General features: G+C 34.4%; 1 protein-coding gene across 8 annotated transcripts in view; it reads left to right on the plus strand.

The window, feature by feature from the left end:
• IDE (insulin degrading enzyme) overlaps window positions 1-18,299 on the plus strand; it is a 69,217-nt gene that overhangs the window by 14,738 nt on the left and 36,180 nt on the right. For 7 of the 8 annotated variants that reach the window (XM_074830961.1, XM_074830959.1, XM_074830957.1 and 4 more), the window contains 7 exons: window positions 2,222-2,344; window positions 5,825-5,937; window positions 6,353-6,515; window positions 7,157-7,249; window positions 7,799-7,890; window positions 9,488-9,568; window positions 12,467-12,570. In XM_074830961.1, coding sequence (XP_074687062.1) covers window positions 2,222-2,344; window positions 5,825-5,937; window positions 6,353-6,515; window positions 7,157-7,249; window positions 7,799-7,890; window positions 9,488-9,568; window positions 12,467-12,570 — 769 coding nt within the window. Of the gene's footprint in view, window positions 1-2,221; window positions 2,345-5,824; window positions 5,938-6,352; window positions 6,516-7,156; window positions 7,250-7,798; window positions 7,891-9,487; window positions 9,569-12,466; window positions 12,571-16,914; window positions 17,005-18,299 lie in introns of those variants that run through there. The other variant, XM_074830962.1, reaches the window with a different exon arrangement.

Raw genomic sequence — 18,299 nt, forward strand, 5'->3', positions numbered from 1 at the left:
CTGAACCAGGGAAACACTAACAGCATTCTCCAAACAGGTAAATTTGAAAATAAAGTTTGGGAACTACATATTGATAGGTAGGCAAACATCCAGTGTATGTTCTGTAATCTCTGCTACTGAAGAGATTATTTAATTTTTATATAGCACTCAGAAGACATAAGTGGAAGCTGCAGAAATAGTTTTCTACAATCTAAGAAGGTTTTATAGCTGACACAAGTGAAATGTTTTCATGGGGAGAATACCTGAAATGTGCTCAAATTCAGTAGCAAGAGTCACACTGACCTCTTCTTAGATTAGGCTCTGATTCTGAAATAGCACATAGCCTACCTGTAGATCTAACTTTGCAGATGTAGAGCCCAGCTTTGATGTTTTTTATTTACCCAAAGAGATGACAACTGTAATACGGTTTTCATGACAATTGCAGTTGGCATCCTTCTTATTGTTTCCTTTTGACCAGCTGAGATTTTAGTCTAGCAGAATATAGGAATGGCTAGCTTCATTTGATGTTTCAGGTCACTCCTTGTTGCTGTGCAGCCTGTTTTGCCAGCAAATCTTCTATTACTCTTTGTCTGTCCAGAGAAACAAATGCACCTTAATCTTACTTTTTTTTTTTCTTAGAATGTGCATTTTGTCCCCAGATACCCTACACTCATGTCCCTGAATTAATGCCTGTGATGATAATTCTTCTCCATCAGTACCCTCAACAGTGCCCCCTGGGCACTTTTGCACTGTCTAGTGTCCATTTTCCTACATCACCAAGGTGTTTTCTGACTGTTGTCTCTTAATGTACGCCAGTACTGTAACAGCGCAGTTACTGAGCTAAACCTTTATTTTGGTTTTATTTTGGTTTTATTTTTACCTCTATTGACTCTACAGGAATAAACACAGTGGGGTATCTAAAATTTCTGCATTTCATTTGTGTGCAGATGGTGGGGAATATAGAAAAAATATTTTAAACATAATACCCTGATTATCCTTTTTAGGTGTCATTAAGAATCCTTGCTTTCACTCATATGTAAACTTTGAAAATTAAAGCAATATATTGCTTCAGGCAGCCTCTGTGATGATTTGTTGACCGTTGCAGTTGTAATTAGACTTGTATCTAATCACCAAACATCTGGACAATATACTTATTTATGTAGCTAATTTTGCCTCATTGATTTGTATTATATCTGTGACTGTAGGATTTGTGCACTGGGCATATATGCATAGCGGGCATGCTCTCCCTGTCGTTTCTCTTTTTCTTGCGGTTTTTCCTACAAACACACAAGTCAACTTGTGCTATGTTTTCTTGCCTTACTCTTCCTCTTTATCACTTGCTCTCTTCTATACCTGGTCTGTTTGTGGCTTAAGGGAGTTGCTGATCTCAAAGTTAACAGACAAAGTATTAGTTTGCAGTTGTGGTGAGTAGATTCTGTTGACCATTTCACGTGTCTGTGTAGTAGTGAAAAGTGAAGTTGATTAAAATCCAGTGTGCTCTTCATAGACTCTTAATTTTTCTGTTATTTTGAGTTCTTACCTTTATTAAACACAAGTTCTGCTTTGATTATAAATGTAGAGTATGTCTTTAGAGTAAATTATTAAAAGCTTGATGTTGATGTAAAGATTGCACTAATTAACAGGAAGATAACTTAATGGAGAAAGTTTGGTATCTTCTGCTTATGGGCTTATTCAGGGAGAGTTGTAGTTCTCTTCCTCTCTAGTTGTGTTCCTCTACTGCAGCAACAGCTCAGCTGTTTGTGAAGCAGAAGCTGAACAGTCACAATTTACAAATCATGTTTGTAAGTTAGCAATTATTTATTTAATTTAATATACTAGGCTGTAATTTGTGGTGCACAATGCTACAAATAATTTCACACAGTGATTCCTATGACAGGAGTGTGTATATGGGAGTAAAACCTACTCCAAATGTGGCAAAGAAAAACCTTTTTCTTAATTAGAGCCTGTGCTTACTTGCATTGATTTGAAATAACCCTTTCAAATTAAAAAGATTAATTTGGAAGACTAAAACATCCTCGTTTTTTTAGGAATGTGCAGATCGAGAGTATTTGTCTTTGATAAGCTGAGACAGTATTGATCCAGTTTACTTACTATGCACAGTAATTATTTTTAAAATTACCATCCATCTGGAGGAAAGCAGATCTATTAATTTGTATTTTTCTTTTTGATTTGTAAATTCATAAACGTCAACTACTGTTAAGGGGTTTTTTTTATGTTACAGGGAACAAACTCACACTGGAAACTAGACCAACCAAAGAAGGAATAGATGTAAGACAAGAGCTATTAAAGTTCCATTCTACTTATTATTCATCAAATTTAATGGCTATTTGTGTCTTAGGAAGAGGTGAGTTTTGTTCTGTTGGCTGAATAAAACTTTACATGTATTTATGTTTGAAAAAAATGAAGTGTATGCAAGTGTGAAAATCTACAGAAGGGGAAGAAAGTAAAACTTGTGGAGACTGACCAAACATAATTTTTTGTTTAGTGGTCTCCAAAGCAACTTGGAATGTATAAATTTATGTGTTTATAAGCTTACAATAGAAAAAATAAGATGAAAATTTTAAATCCATTATCAAGTCACCAGTTGCTGTCATTGTATGTTTGTCTTACGAAGACTGACACTTGTCTGGTTTCAGATGTTGGGAAGGCTTTTGATACTGTTCTCATATGTTAGACTTACCCTTCCACTACAAAAATTCCTGTATTATCAAAGGATAAGCCTAACCTAACATTTAGATAAAAAGCCTTTACTTTAGTTTACTTCTGAATTAACAGAGGTTCCAACTGCTTAAACTCTTCCACATCTGAGATGATATTTTACATAGGTTTGCCAAAAGCTTAATAACAGTGTGTTGAAAACTGCTTGCTTTTTTAAAATATGCTGGCAGACTAGTATTTTATGGTATTTTACAGTAATGCTCAGATGGCAAGTATGAATGGAATAGAACTCATTAGCAAAGTGAAATCTTCCTTTACAACTATCTGTTTACAGGATACCAAGTATGAAGCTGATTAACATACCGAATCAGTTCCAGGCTCCCTAATTCCTTTCAATTCCATTTATTATTATATCTCACCTGCTGTAACACCACATATTGATTAGAATATGGTGAAAGTTTTTTTTTTTACTGTTGCCAGCTGAACAGTAAAATGTATTAGATTTTTTTTTTTTTTTAAATTCTTTTAAAGGTGGGGTATCTGATATGTTAGTAGTAGGTATGTAGGTAATACCAGTAGGGCTTAATGTATGTCATGTGTGGAAATGCCTTGCTTATTCTCCTGGAATGTGGAAACTTTCTGCAAGTAAACACTGTAATATTGATGAAGATATCTTGGAAATATTTTTTAATATTGTGAATTTATTTTTATTGCTATTTGAAAGAGATGCTTCCCCATTCTCAGTTTTTTTTCTTCTGTTTATTTTACCTGAGCAAAATAAAATTTATTTTAAAATGTTTATTTATTAATTGAAGGTAAATAGATGTTGATCAGAGTTTAATACAATTGAATTAATATTCTCTTCCTCATTCAACAGTTCTGTTTTCAAGGTTTCCAGGCATCTTTAGTTCTTTACTGGACAGACAATATTCCAGAACAGACATTGCATTTCAAATATCAGTAAAATGTAGAAAATAGTCTTCAAATCTGTTAACCTTTCCAACATTTCTGCAGTTTGCAGAGGTGTACTTTTTTACTACAAAATACAAAATTTATTCATGTTAAAATCCTGAATTTAGGTGGTTTTACTAGTCATTTTCCACAGTCAAATTTTAGTGTGAGTTAACCTTTTAAATAGTTCAGTAGTTGGAAAAATTAGGAGCCTGTGAAACATTGATCTTTGGGATTTTTCCTTTCAGTCTTATAAAATAAATAAATAAAAATTTGAAAGGTAATTCTCAGGCTTTTTGTTAGTCTGCTTGTATACAAAATGCTGTACAACCACCCTTATTTGTCATATTTAATTAACTGGTTGTCACCGTAACAGTGAGGTGCTATTTGGACAAAAGTTGCATCTGTTTTTCCCTGAAAAAACACATGCCTTTTCTTACTGTTATTTGTTCAAGCAAGAGAATTATGCAGTTGCTTTCTGGAAGGCTTTATATTAATGACTGATTTGGGTATTTGAGGGCATGCCTCTAGCATCAGATTTGAAAATTCACAAGGTCCACATTCTTCCCCCCCCCCTTTTTTTTTTTTTTTTTTTTTAGATTTTCAGGGAGCTCCACCCACAAAAAACAAACTGCAGAAATCAAACCTTGTTAGCATTATTCCATAAATGCTTTGCTGAAATACCTTGCTATCAATGTAGCAGTACTGCTAATTAACACATAAACAAATAGTTAGAAATTCTATAACATGAAACTATGTTGAGCTCCACACTGCAAGTCCCCCATGATCTCTCTACTCCTGTGCATTCTGAAATAAATGGATGTCTAAAGCTATGTGCCGCCTAGTAATTCTCTGATTTTCCCACCACTTTTTGTAAGTAATGTAAAACAAATAAAAATATATGTCAGTAAAAAGTGGTGGGGGAATCAGAATATAATTTCTCTAGTAAATAGTAATATTCAGAAGTTTGCTGAAATTAAATAATGAAATTAAGTTATTTTTTTATCTAATCAAAAGCAAAATTCACCAAGTAATCATAGAACAGCTTTAGTATAGCAGTTCACATACAGACTTAAATGGAAACTTTTTCAGTAAGAATCACCCTGGCAACTGGAAATCTGTCCTAAAGAAAACCCTTACTGTAGTTGTAAAGCTTAAGTGAACATGAATTTTGCTGACATTGATACAAAATAGTGGTGTTTAATAGAATTATTGCAGTTCACAAAATTTTATTATACAATGACACATCTTGGTTTGCATTGGTGTTTTTTTCCCTGCACGGTTCTCTCTGTGGAGTGTAGGAGCACACATATGTTGGGCAGAAAAGATTCTGCTTTCTAAATCGTACTAGGATTGTTTTGACTAACAAGGTGACCGCTTTTTGAAATCTTTTGAGGATTAAGGTTGTACTTTGAGACATCCAGGAAATGCCTAGTTTTTTCTTCAACACCCACCGTTGAAAGATGTATGCTAAAAAACTTGATGGATGAGTCTTTCTTATTTTCACTTTGAGAAGTGCACCAAAATGTGTTTCTTTAAGCAGATAGCTATTTTGAAGTCAGTATTTAAACAGAAACTGTATAGGTCAATTTAGGTGAATTTGTGCACAACATCAAATTCTTTCTGCAAATGGTCTTTCTATTGTTTTTGGAGAGTACTAGTTACGGGCTGAAGCTAGAATGGATGTAAAAGTAGAAGTGCTTAAACAGGTCATGCATGTGTATGAAATTTTGGGGCGCCTAGGACAGATGATCCTGGTTCACAGTGTGTGTGAAGTACTGGAGGCGAGCTGAGACTGAAGAAAATCCAAGTTTTGGCAAAGATGCTTCCACTCTGGAAAATTTGCACCTGTAATTCCATGCCCCTTAAGCTTTTTGTGGAATATTTATTTTTGTAAATGTTCAATATCTGATGTGTCTTTTCTTCAGTTCCAGCTTAGACTAATTAGTAAAACTTAAAGTTTTTTTTTTTTTCAGTTACAGGATTTATTTTAATCATGGTTGAAGCCTTCCTTTAATAAGCATGGTGCTTATAGCATGTTATAGTTCAAAACTTAAGTATTAATATAGATTTCCTTTCTGAAATTAATAATCATCAATACCATTACAACTACTTTTCTGTATAATTCATGTCTCCCCCAAAGAATATACAAAATCCAAATTTGCTGGAAGCTTCAGATAATGATTATGCTTTTTCTAATGTTTCTTTATTCTAGAATCCTTGGATGAGCTGACTTGCTTAGTGGTAAAGTTATTTTCAGAAGTAGAGAATAAAAATGTCCCTATACCAGAGTTTCCTGAACATCCTTTCCAAGAAGAACATCTCCGGGTATGTATAGAGATACACCTTCTGTCAGGAATGTATACCTTAAATGATTTTCTTTGTATGTTTCAGTAATACCTTGTGTACTTCACTACTTTTGTATCAGTGTCCCTGTTAAGTTCTGTATTTCTTTCTTAATTTTCCACCCACCTTTCCATGCTAAGTTTCTAGTAAAGGTTGTACATTTGGTTGTAGCTGTAAGCAACTGAGAGATAATTAATTCTCTTTTTGTTTGCATCACGAATAGCTAAAGTGTTGCCCTAAGTTTTACATACCTTTACTTTTGAGATTTTGTTGATAATGTTTGTAATAAAATGTGTGTGTGTGAAGGGAACATTATAAGTGTTCCTTATAAGAGATGAGTAAAGTAATGAGAGTTTCCTTTTGTTCATGGATCTCCTTGTTTATTTTCTTCCCTCAGCAACTTTACAAAGTGGTACCCATTAAGGATATTAGAAATCTTTATGTCACATTTCCTATACCAGACCTTCAGAAGTACTATAAATCAAACCCTGGCCATTACCTTGGTCATCTGATCGGGCATGAAGGCCCAGGGAGTCTTTTATCAGAGCTTAAAGCCAAAGGTAAGTCCTTTGAAGGTAAAGAATTAAAAAGTGATTTATTACACAGTTTTTTAAAGCTTAGCTATGTTTCACTTAAAATTGACCTCTGTATGTTAAATTTAAAGTCTCCAACTGTTTGAGTAATTTGAGTTGTGATTTTGTGCTTTATTTTTGTTTCTGTGATGGGTAAAAGTAAATAAATAATAGGCACTCTGACTACTGAAGGTATTATTTCTTGCACTCCCCTTTTATCTACTCCTATTTAGAGGGTTACATGAAATTTGACCTAATGGCCTTGTCTTTATTCTGTCACTGACTTAGAGACTACTGTCAGGTCTCTTAATGTCTGGAAGACTACAAGAGTGTATCTTTTGCTATTTTTCTTTATATCACTGTGTTCCAAACAGAAATAAATTACCCAGTAATCAAATGATCTTGAGTTTGCCATATCACTCTAAGCACAAAATCATGTAGGTCTGAGTTGTGTTATGTTTGACTTGCACTGTTGCTGTAGGCATTAAGGAAGAGAAGGAGAACGTATAAAGTGGTCAAAATGTTAAAAAAAAAAAAAAAAAGTATAACTTAATGTTGCTGAAGCATACAAAAGGTAGCATAAATTGTAACATACGTTTATGTAATATATTTTCTTTTTGATTTCACAGGATGGGTAAATACTCTTGTTGGAGGACAGAAGGAAGGTGCTAGAGGTTTCATGTTTTTCATCATTAATGTAGACTTGACAGAGGAAGGACTTTGTAAGTGAAGCACTATGTCTGCATTCCGTGTTATTTCTGATCTGCTGGGTTTGTGTTTGTATTCAAAGAGACTAATTGTGTTTATAGCTTGAAAGCCAATTTATTTAAATTAACTGGTAATTCTTCTGTGTTCAGATCCTTTCAGTGTGCTAGCACACTTCATCTAACATAAGAAACCAACTTATTTGAGGTTATATTAAAGTATTTCATTAAACATCATAAAGTAAATTTCTTTAAAAGAAAAGCTGTCAATACCTTTGTGTGCTACTTATACTATTTAGACCTCAGTTAAATTATATTATAAATCAGTATCTTAACATAAGACACGTTCAGTGCGGCTCTCAGAATTAGCTGGGGACTAAAACACTTACTTAAATTCATGTCTGAGAAAAACTTGTCTAACTTTGCCAGTGGAATTGCATATGTACTTAAATACCTTGATGTATCAGGGTGTAATTAAAAATAAAACCTTACATATTTGTGTTCATCAGAATTTTTTCTTTGTGCAGAACCGAGTGAATTATTAAGCAAGTATTTTTTTCTTTCCAGTGCACGTTGAAGATATTATTTTGCACATGTTTCAGTATATTCAAAAACTACGTACAGAAGGACCTCAAGAATGGGTTTTCCAAGAGTGCAAGGTACTTGAAATATGCGGTTGTTGTATTTTTACAAATTTGGATTGTAAGTAGAAACAGATTCCTTGACTGTGAAAATACCCTATAATAATCACATGGTAATTAAGTTTATTAATTTTAAAGGTGCAGCATGACACAAATGACAAGTATTTTCAGAATATATTGTCTTAAAGTAGATGTGAAATGCTCTTACAGAGCTGTGAGTTGACATTTTATGATAGCGTAATGGAGGTGGAGGAAGAAGTATCTTACTCTGTCTGCAAGGGTTTTGCATAAACTTCCTTAGTCTTCACTGAAGGTGGAGGGCAGAAGTATTTGCAGTGAGGGGTAACATTGAATTGGAAATTGAAATGGCTGTTACTCTACCCCTCTCTTCTTTCATGTATCAAATTGTATAGTTGGGATTGTAAAGGCAGTAGGACATTTAATCTGCTGTTTGTTCCTTTACCTTTTTGAGAGGTGAACTAAAACTTCATGGAGTAGTTTGGCTTACGCTTGTCTTTGCTGAACTTATCATGCTTCTTATAAGCCTGTATGTTCTGTGTGCACAGAGCAAAAATGTAAAGTATCCTATTAGAAATAAATAGTACTGCACTTCTCAGTGACAGTGTGAAATAAAACCAGTTTTATTTTTATATGTAGTCTTATTGGTTCCCTACAAATACTTGGGTAAAGATTTCTTGTTCCATCTTAGCTTTATTTGGTGAAAACTGTTGAGTCTCTTCTGTCAGAGTAGAAATTCTGCAGATGCGTTAACTTTGTTTTGTGCATTTTGATACTGTATATCTGTAGAAGAAGTCTTTTTACCCTCTGCTAGAAGTCCCAATGGAATTGTTTCACTGACATCGTAAGCAAATACAAGGTTTGAAAGAGGTAGTTCCAGCCTCTCATCTCATCCCTGTGGCTTTCCCTTGCTCCTCTTGTATCAGCCCCAGCACTCCTGAGGCTGTGAGTTGAGTCAGAAGAGCTGGCAAGCTAGTTGGAAAAGAATCTTCTTTTGAGAGTTTATTTTCAGCTGAATTGTTGAATTAACCAGACTGCATGGTTTCACAGAAGGAGGGACTGTCCTTTCCATTGTCTTTATAGTCTTAGATCTCTAATTCACCCTTGCCATTGTACTCTAAGAATGATGTGTTCCATTTCTGTGGCTAAGACAGCATAAAGAAACACACTTGTTCTGTCTCTAAACTTACCTTTTGGCTGACTGAACAAAAGGAACAAAAAAGGAAGAGGGAGAAGCTTTAGTTCATTAACATACAATGAACACTGCACTGGAATGCTATGTATTGGTTGTGTCAAAGTTGGTGTGTTTTCAGATTATCAGCAAATTTAAATATATGAGTTATGGAATAGATCTCTTGCTACAAACAGGACTTAGACTTGTGTAACACTTCACATTGTGAGACTACTCAAAATTGCTTGTGAGTTTTGAACAACTTGAATATTACTGAAAACTTTTGTGTTAGGTACCTAACTACTATAAAACAGCTACAACAAAATTTCCTTTTCTTATGTTATAAAAGGGAATTGAGTAGCCAATAATTATTCTTAAAATAGTATCTAATACATGCTTTTCAACCCTTCCTACATTGTTTCCTAGGATCTAAATGCTGTGGCTTTCAGATTTAAAGATAAAGAACGACCACGAGGCTATACATCAAAGCTTGGAGGAATGTTGCATGTAAGTGTGTGTGGGTTTTTTATTTGTTCGTTTTTTGGGTTTTTTTTACAATATAGTAATCATTTAGCAGTACGGTTTTTTTATACTCTTAATAAATACAGGTATTTGCAAAGGTCCTTTGCACTTCTTGAGCTTAGGAAGCTAATATCATGCTGCATAGATATTAAGTTTTGGCAGTCAATAAGTCACATTTCTTTCACTCTCTACCATTTTATACTTCTATACTTGGTAGAATTGACTTTACAGTAACTGGAGTTGCTATTTGATCTGTTTCAGTGTTAAGAAATAATGTACCTTGTCATTCTGTGTCTACCTAGTAGCTAAATGTTCTCTAGGGAAATATTAGAGAAATAATACTTTATCATAAACACAAGCACTGTTTCTAAATGCTTCTATAGTTAACAATGTTGAAATACTGAAGTAAGCAGAAATGTTTGCATTGAGATCGCAAATTAGAAATGTTTGACTCTACAAGTGTGATTACGTATCAGTACTGAAAGAATCATAGTGTAGCTTATACTTAGTCTTCATACTTTTTACAAGATTCAGTTCCCTCATTTTGCACTAAAGGAAGATTTACGTGGGTTTTTTTGGTTTAGTGAAATTCATGCAACTTCTATACATTGCAGCCATTCTCCATTGCACAGCTAATGACTACTCAGAGGCATTTTTGGTTTCTTTGCAAGAATTCCTGTTACCATTCCTGCACCTTTATACATTAAACTCTAAAATAATGATATTTAATTTTAGAATTGTCTTTCTGTTTACTAAAAAGCATTAGACTTAACTGAAGACATTTAAATGGATATTTAAAGGAGCTCCTATTTGGAATGCTGTCTCTTTCTTCTGTCAAATGCGTAAAATCTCTTTAACAAACGGACTTCTGACTTCTGTAACAGTCTTTCAGTGGTGTGTATTTGTTGGATCATTCCTGATTACATTTGCTGTGTCCAAAAATCAGGCCAGGAAGTTGCCAGCAGTGTTCCAAAGAGCAGGGTATTGATTCAGGACTTTTTTTTCCCCCCACTGCTTTTCTTTTGCTGTGCTTTGCAGTATGAATGGTAATTCTGATTCTGCTATTAGTTGCTTAAACGCTAATAGAAAAATAACTTTTCTAGTTCTCTTTATTGCCTCTGAGTCATACTAAGTTTATGCTTTGAATTAACCAAGCTAGAACTGTTGTTTGGTGATTTCATGTGCTTATGAATACTAGCTGGTTTTTGTGACTTGGAGGAGAACCTATGTATGAGTTAGCATGAGTAAATGTCATGTCATAAGTTGTGACGTATTTACCAAAAGGATTTTAAAAACCTGTTTATTCAACTAAACCGAAGTTAATCTTTAAAGCACAGTTGTGCTGGTCTGAGGAGTCAACAGTAAGGTCTTGCTGTCAAATTATATTTCATATTTGTCATGTGTAGGCTTGATGTTTTCCAGGTTTTGTTGCCCAGTTTGCAGTGCCCTTTTTCTTTGGTTTTGCTTTGTCTCCTTAATCGTATAATTTTTAAAATTTCAATTTAATCTGATTGTCGTATCTAGATTGGTTTAGTCTGTTTTATTTTACTTATGTTATTCTCTGACCTTGCTGAAAAGTAATCACAGAATCAAAATGGCTGAGGTTGGACTGGACTTCTGGAGGTCATCTTGTCCAACTCGCCTGCTCAAGCAATACAAAAATAACAAAGCAATCGAATAAATTTTATGTTCAATTCCTGTTGGTGGGCAGACTGTGGCCTGTGTTTGTAAAGGAAATAAAGTATAGACTTTTGATCACTAAATCTGTATTGCTTTGGTAATTTCAGATTAGAAGTGCATAGATTACTTAAAATCTCTCCTTCAGGTTACTTAGTCTGTTTAGCTGTTTATGCAGAATGTAGTTAAATGAACATTCTTCAGTGTACAATGAATCTTCTGGACAAGACCTTTCAAATTCTGGATCTTTAGCATTCACATTTGAATTTTTTATAGCACACATTTGGTTCACTTTCCTTGGTCTCCACCCCACCCGCCCCCTTCAGCCCTTTCTCTTTCCAAAATTCTTTGTGTGAGTTACTCTGTTCTGGAAGTTATTCCACTGTAGTTTTTTGTGTAATGTATGCAATTTAGAAAGCCATTTTGTAACAATTCTGGTCAAAAGGAGTACACTTGTATGGCAAACTGGAAGTACTTGGTGCTTAGGTCACCTGGTATTTTTCCCTTGGTAAACAGATGTTTATCAACAAAGTTATCCTGTCAACAACACTAATAATTTTTGAATTTTAATTGGTTTTCTTCTAAGTTGCAATGTACCTTAAGAGAATTTCAGTTTGATCCTGAATAAAAAATGTTAGAATTAAAATGGTAGAAATTTGTATTATGCTGTTATATAATTGAAATAAACTTTCCTTTAAATACTGTAAATAAAAATTGAATTCTTAAAGAATCCTAAAAATCTTAGTGGTGGTTGGCTTTTGGTGTGTGGGGTTTTTTTTTTCTTTCTTTCTTTTGTTATGTTTTGTTTTTCTCAAATGCACTCTAGTGAGTACTTGGTGTTCTTTTATCTTTAAAAATATCCTCCAGGGGTCAGCATTTACCATGTTATTTTTACTTTACTTCAAAACAGTGTTTAAAGATGGGTGATTTTTTTATATTGAAACATAAAATATTTCAACGGAAAAGAACAGTAATACGCAATATATAAAATTACCTAATATAGGAGAAATGATTACATGGAGTACTACTCCATTTTGTTTAAGAGAAAGATTTTAAGACATCTATGCACTTCTAATTTGAAATTGCCAAGGTAATACAGATTTAGTGACCAGAAGTATACGCTTGTATTTCCTTTACAAAACAGTAGTTTTTTCATGCATAGTTTTTGTTTAATTCATCTAAGTGTTTCTGGGCTTTGTTTTTTAGTATTATCCTATAGAAGAAGTATTGGCTGCTGAATATTTGCTTGAAGAATTCAGGCCTGATTTAATAGAGATGGTGCTGGATAAATTGAGACCAGAAAATGTTCGGTAAGTTAAACTGCAATAACTTGTATTTTAACCAAACACTTTAAGAAAGCAGATGAACTAATGGAAACACAAATTCTTAGGTGTCTCTTAACAGTTCCAAAGTAAATGTCACTGAAAAAGAGTTAGTTGTTCTGTGTGTTAATGTCTCTGCTTTCCATTGAAAACAAGCACTCTGAAGTGCATGTAACTCTTCCTGTTTGGACAGAAACATGCTTTTAGTCCTTTCTATGCAGGATGTCTTCCTTAGACTGAAATAGTTTTTGGGAAGATACTTGCTCAGAATAGCTCAACTGGTACTGAGAAAAAGCCTAGTAAAATTATCCTGCCTTACTAAATTCTTGGGACATTTTATGTGGAATGCTGTAAAATTGGAGCTAGGTCTGGAAATCTCTTAAGAGGATGGCTTTTATCTGCTGTATATATGTTTTCCCTATGAAGAGCTTTGAAACTTTGTGCAGATTAGCATACCCTCTGAAAAATATCAATTTATGTGGGTAGAAATAGCTGTGTCTTTAGCTGCTAGAATCTCTTAGACTTCCAGAGCACCTCTTGGATGTGAGCATGACTGCACTGCACATGTGCTTTTTCTTTTACAGAGTGAGTGTGCTGCAGTAAAAATTTCAGGGCTCAGTAATTGGTCAGACAAGATGATGAAAGGAAAAGGGGAAGCCTCTCTCTCCTGTGCTTTTGAGGATCTTCTGTTGTCACCCAAGCAGGGTAGAAAAGGGAGGCCGAAAGAACAAATGTGCCTAATGTCTATTTGAATACTTAAAGAACAACAGTGTGAGCAGGATGAGGGAAATAATACTTGCTGAGATGATGATTTACAAGTGAAGGAATCTGGAAGCTGCAGAGAATAAAATGAGGACAGGTGAAAAAAGGGCATATTAATTGAGGAGGAGGAAGTGCTGGCAAATGGTTAATAAAGGGAGGAAGAGCCTGGGGCAACAGAGCTAGCAAAGGACATCATGGGGGGTAATTTAAGGGGGGGTTGTTGGTAGCTGTGGGGAACTAGTATGTCAGTCAAGGGTGGATAGAGAGGCTGACTAGTGGAAATGCTGTGGATAGTTACAAAAAAATGAGAGGAGGACAGGAATTGGGACTAGTAGACAGAGTTGGAGGTAAGAGAGTAAGTCTAGAAGAAAAGATTATGTCAGGATTAGCAAGGAGAGTCCTGAATCATGAAAACAGGGCAAAGAGAAGAGGTGTGAGACAAGGAGCCCGAGGTAGGACAGCAGCAGAACTGATGGGACCAGACTTGGAGGAACTGAGCAGAAAAGCTTGTGCAGATGGAGTGCAGTGTAGTCTACAAAGTGCAAAGAAACTAAAGTTTACCAAGTCTTGCTATTTTTTTTAAACTCTGCAGATATCTGCTTTTCTTCCTTTTCCCCTCCCATACAACTTCTGTTTCAGTTCTTACAGAATAGAAGCGTTCTGGAATTACATGATAAGATGCCAGTACCACGTATTGCTCTGCCTGACCTACCAATGTAGTTGTAGGGTGTGTAATGAGCATAACAGGAATCTGCAGAAAGAGAAAAGTAGAGATTCAGGGTTAAGACTGTTTAATGCTGCCCAGGAGAACTGAACTCCTTTGCTTTGTCACAAACTTCCTCAGTGGCACCAGACAAGCTCCTAAAACAGACTTTTCACAGCAAGCCAGCAATTACTCATTCCTTTTTATTTTTTTGAGTACGCCTAAGATCTTAAGGCCTGAACAGAGGGATTGCTGAGTGCCTGAATCCACAAGCAACTCAACAGAAGCTTTGCTTTTAATCTATGAGGTACCATGCAATGCAAAGAATTAAAAAAAAAGTAGTCTTAAAATGAGCATCTAAAATGAATGGGTACTGTATACCTTTGTGGATGTCTATATGCCTTTGCCTTCCTATCTCTGAAAATAATGTTTCTTGGATTATTTTAAATATGAAATTAGTTCCTGTTACACTGAGTGCTGTAGAAGAGACACTTCAGTAATTCTATTTATTTAGAGAAAGAGGTAAATATTGTAAAGAGAAGAAGTCAGGTCATGCATTGGGCAAATCATGTAAAATACTGAATAGCTGTTTCTTAATTGTTCTGTGCACTGATCAGGGCAGAGGTTCAGTAGGACAATATGTAAATTTGTGTATATATTAATATGTATTTATAATGTGATACAATCTTAATTACCAGAAGATTGCACGCACAACAATTATACTAGCACTTTAGAGTCTGAATTTTTATTTTTTTTGCAATTTGGTTATTATCTCTTTTGTGTGTATTTTAATAGTAATATTAATTTAGAGGTGTAGAGATATTATTAAAATGTATGAAAACACAGAAACAAGCTCTTGCTTGTGATTCTCTGTATCAGTCTTACTGTATTTGAACACCTGTTTATCAGTGTTTTGGAAGCAGGTATATAATACAAAAAATAATGATTTTTGGGGGAGGGGTCTGTTTCTGAATATGTTCCACACTGAAATTTTCAGTGTTGGATGTAGAAGGACAGTGAGGCATGCATTCATACATTTCTAGAGTTTATGTGTTTCAGCCTTCTGAAGTTACTGGGAATTACATAAAAGTTTGAGCAGGAATCTTCATTATGTTTGTTTGTATGACAAAATCTGTCTTGTATATTTCTTTAGTTTAAAATGAATGTTACTTGATTTTAGAAAGATAGTAAATTTCAAATAATTATTGGATAAAGTAGGATAAAATTGGATTATGAACTGTATTTGTAAATGTCACGGGGTTCTGGTGTTTCTAGGGGTATACAAGCAATGAGAAAATTAATGGAGCTGCCTATGTCAGTGACAGTAGTTGCCATAGTAATTAATGCCCTTTAAAGAAGGGCCTAAATCTTTGTGTGTGGGTGTGCATCTATGTGTAATGTGTGTGGGATACTGCAACTGAAGCTTGACTATTTCGAGAGATCATATTTTGAACAAACAATAAAGAAAATTTGAAGGTTCTCCTTCCTGTTGTGTTAAATACTTCTATTTTGAATGTATTTTCATGTTGATCTACTGCCCAACTTCTTGAAATTTGATACAAGAGTTTACCTTTAACATAAAGATTGTTTTTAGTAACTAAGAGAATATAGAATTACTTCTTTGAAGAAAGCTTAACCAAATTCCACATGAATTTGAACTTTTAACTGGTTTTAGAATTGTTTGCAAGCAAAACCATTTGCTTTATAGTGATTTAGTAAACAAGCTACAGGTGCTTAATCAGATCTGATGTTTATTACAGCTTCACATAGCTTTAAAATGTGGCTCAACATTGCAAGAAAACAGTCAATATTATCTTAGCGAAGGATACCTCTCATAATGTAAAGTGGGTCTTTGTTATTAGCCAGAGAACTTCCAAAGCATCTGCTTGCTTAAGTTTTCAAAAATTCCTTGAGGAAGTTAATATATGTAAATACATTTATAGACTCTTTAAGCTTACCAGATGCTGCTGGATGCCACAGAGTCATGTTTTCTGTGTTACTCCTGTTGCTGGCTATGCCAGCCTTCTGACAATCCCTTCCAGTTGACAGTACTTCAGCATAAAATAGCCATAATTAACCTTGTTCAAAAGTTATTAGTGTGAGAAAGGAAAGTGTAGAGAATATAGGCAGAGGGAGAAAATTCAAGTCCATAGAATGTGGTCAGAAGCACAGGAATAGTGGTGACAATTTTTAGAAGAATTCAGAATGTTATGTGGTGTGCTTTTTTCAAATACATAGTAAACAGCTGTTTCACAATGTTCTTTTAGTTAATATAAGCCCATATTTGCACTTGCAGTTGCAATTTTGCATTGCTTTTTGTCCTTGGTTAAAAAAAAAAGAGCAAGAAAGAGCAAGATGAGCAAGAATCTTATAGAGAGGAAAAAGTAATTCTAAAAAGACATGGAATTTAGCTGTAACTTATTTGAAACGTTAGGAACCAAAGATAATTGTTTACTAGTATATGTTTACTATTGTATGTTATTTTTAGTGATTTTGTAGGGTTACATCAGTTGTCTTGCATTTGACAAAGTGACTTGCTGGAGATGGGAACATTCTCTAGACTTTGGTAATTGTGGATTAATTTTAAGTAAAAAAGGATTTTTTTCAAGATGGAACATATCTAGAGCAAATACTGACTGAAAATGATCAGCTTTAATATTTGAACCAACTGGGAAGCATTGATCCTTCAGATAATGGAGACAGTTTCATCTCAGCTTTTCAAATTCAGCCTGTTTTGAATGCTGTGTATGACTTTTCAAGTAGCAAAGTATAGTACATTTAGACTGGAGAGGCACAGTGGTGGGCGTGTTTTGGAAACTAAATACGATAGAATATGCATGCTTTTCTGTACAGGAAGGTCTCAGAGTTTTCATAATGGAAGACTGATGGTGGCATGGTGACTGAATCAAGAAAGCTTGTGATCAGAGAGGGATGGTCATTTAGTAACTTCTGTGTAGGTGGGTCTCCATGTAATCTTGGGCTTTACATGACTTAGGTGTTGCCCTGCTTTCTTCTAGCTTGTTGTTACTGTGCTTTCTTTTTGGATGCTGGAAGAAATATGTTGCATTTAATCTTCCCTCAGGACTAACCACATTGTCTCTTTACTTTACCTGGTTTAAGAAATAGATTATAATGATTATGTAACTTTAAGCATTTGAATAAAAAAGTTAAAATATTGGGAGATAAAGGAATATACCAAACTGAAATATACCTGGTTTTATGACCTCTACAGTTTATTGTTAAAGAAATTATGTATTCTTTTTGTTGCAGAGATTTTAGTAGGGCTTAAAGGTAGTAAATATAAGTAGTTTAGTTCTCTGAAGCTTAAATACCCACAGCTATGCCTACAGCTGTCCTGTTAAGGCTTAAATATAAGTAAGTACAAACTAGAGTGTGACCAAAGACTGGTTAAATGCAGTTCTAACAGCAGTATTCAGCAAAGCCCTGATATTCTAACATGGATCAAATGAGGCCTGCAGGAGGCTTGTAATGATGTAGCAGCAGGCATACTTTGAATGGTATGTGGTCAGAGTAATGATAAATGTATTGCTTATTATGTGTAGACTAAAATCACGCTAGTGTTTGCTATTGCCATAACAACTGTACATTCACGTCTTAGTTCTCTTTGTTTAGACTGTCTTCTACAAAACTATAACTTACAAAAAAGAAACACAAAACATCAAACCAAATTTAAGTGTTGTATTGCTTTTTCCTGCTTCTCTAAATGACGTATTTTTTTCAGTGTAGTCTCAAAAGTTATAGTTGTGCTTCTGTGTAGCTTCTATGATAATAGTGCAAGCTGATTTTTCTCAGATGTAAAAGTGTAAGTCCTTTCTATTTTGTTCAGGGCAGCAGGTGTTTAAAGATCTGAGCTAATTAACTTCCCTATTTTCATGTGATTGAAACAAGATATTAACTTGTATATAATACTGTATTCCTTTTAGACACATTTTAAGCACTTATCTTTTGAAATTAAAAAGTAGAATTAAGTGAACTAGGAATTTTTTAATCTTAAGTAAGATACTTCAAAGTATAGTAAAATATAACAAGGAATAATATTTTATTTTAAATTGCTGGCAAGATAAAATATCTTGGGGGGAGAAAAAACCTTAGTTAAATATTACTAGAAGTGATTTCATGGTATATTACAAAGATTTGAGAAAGCCACTGTGGATTTGCATTTTTAGTAGGCTCTCTTGAAAGAAAGAGATGAGATTATAGATGCTAATAAAGGGGTCCCCTTGTGTTTTAC

This window comes from Strix aluco, chromosome 7 (genome assembly GCF_031877795.1).
Source record: "Strix aluco isolate bStrAlu1 chromosome 7, bStrAlu1.hap1, whole genome shotgun sequence".
NCBI classification, from domain to species: domain Eukaryota; kingdom Metazoa; phylum Chordata; class Aves; order Strigiformes; family Strigidae; genus Strix; species Strix aluco.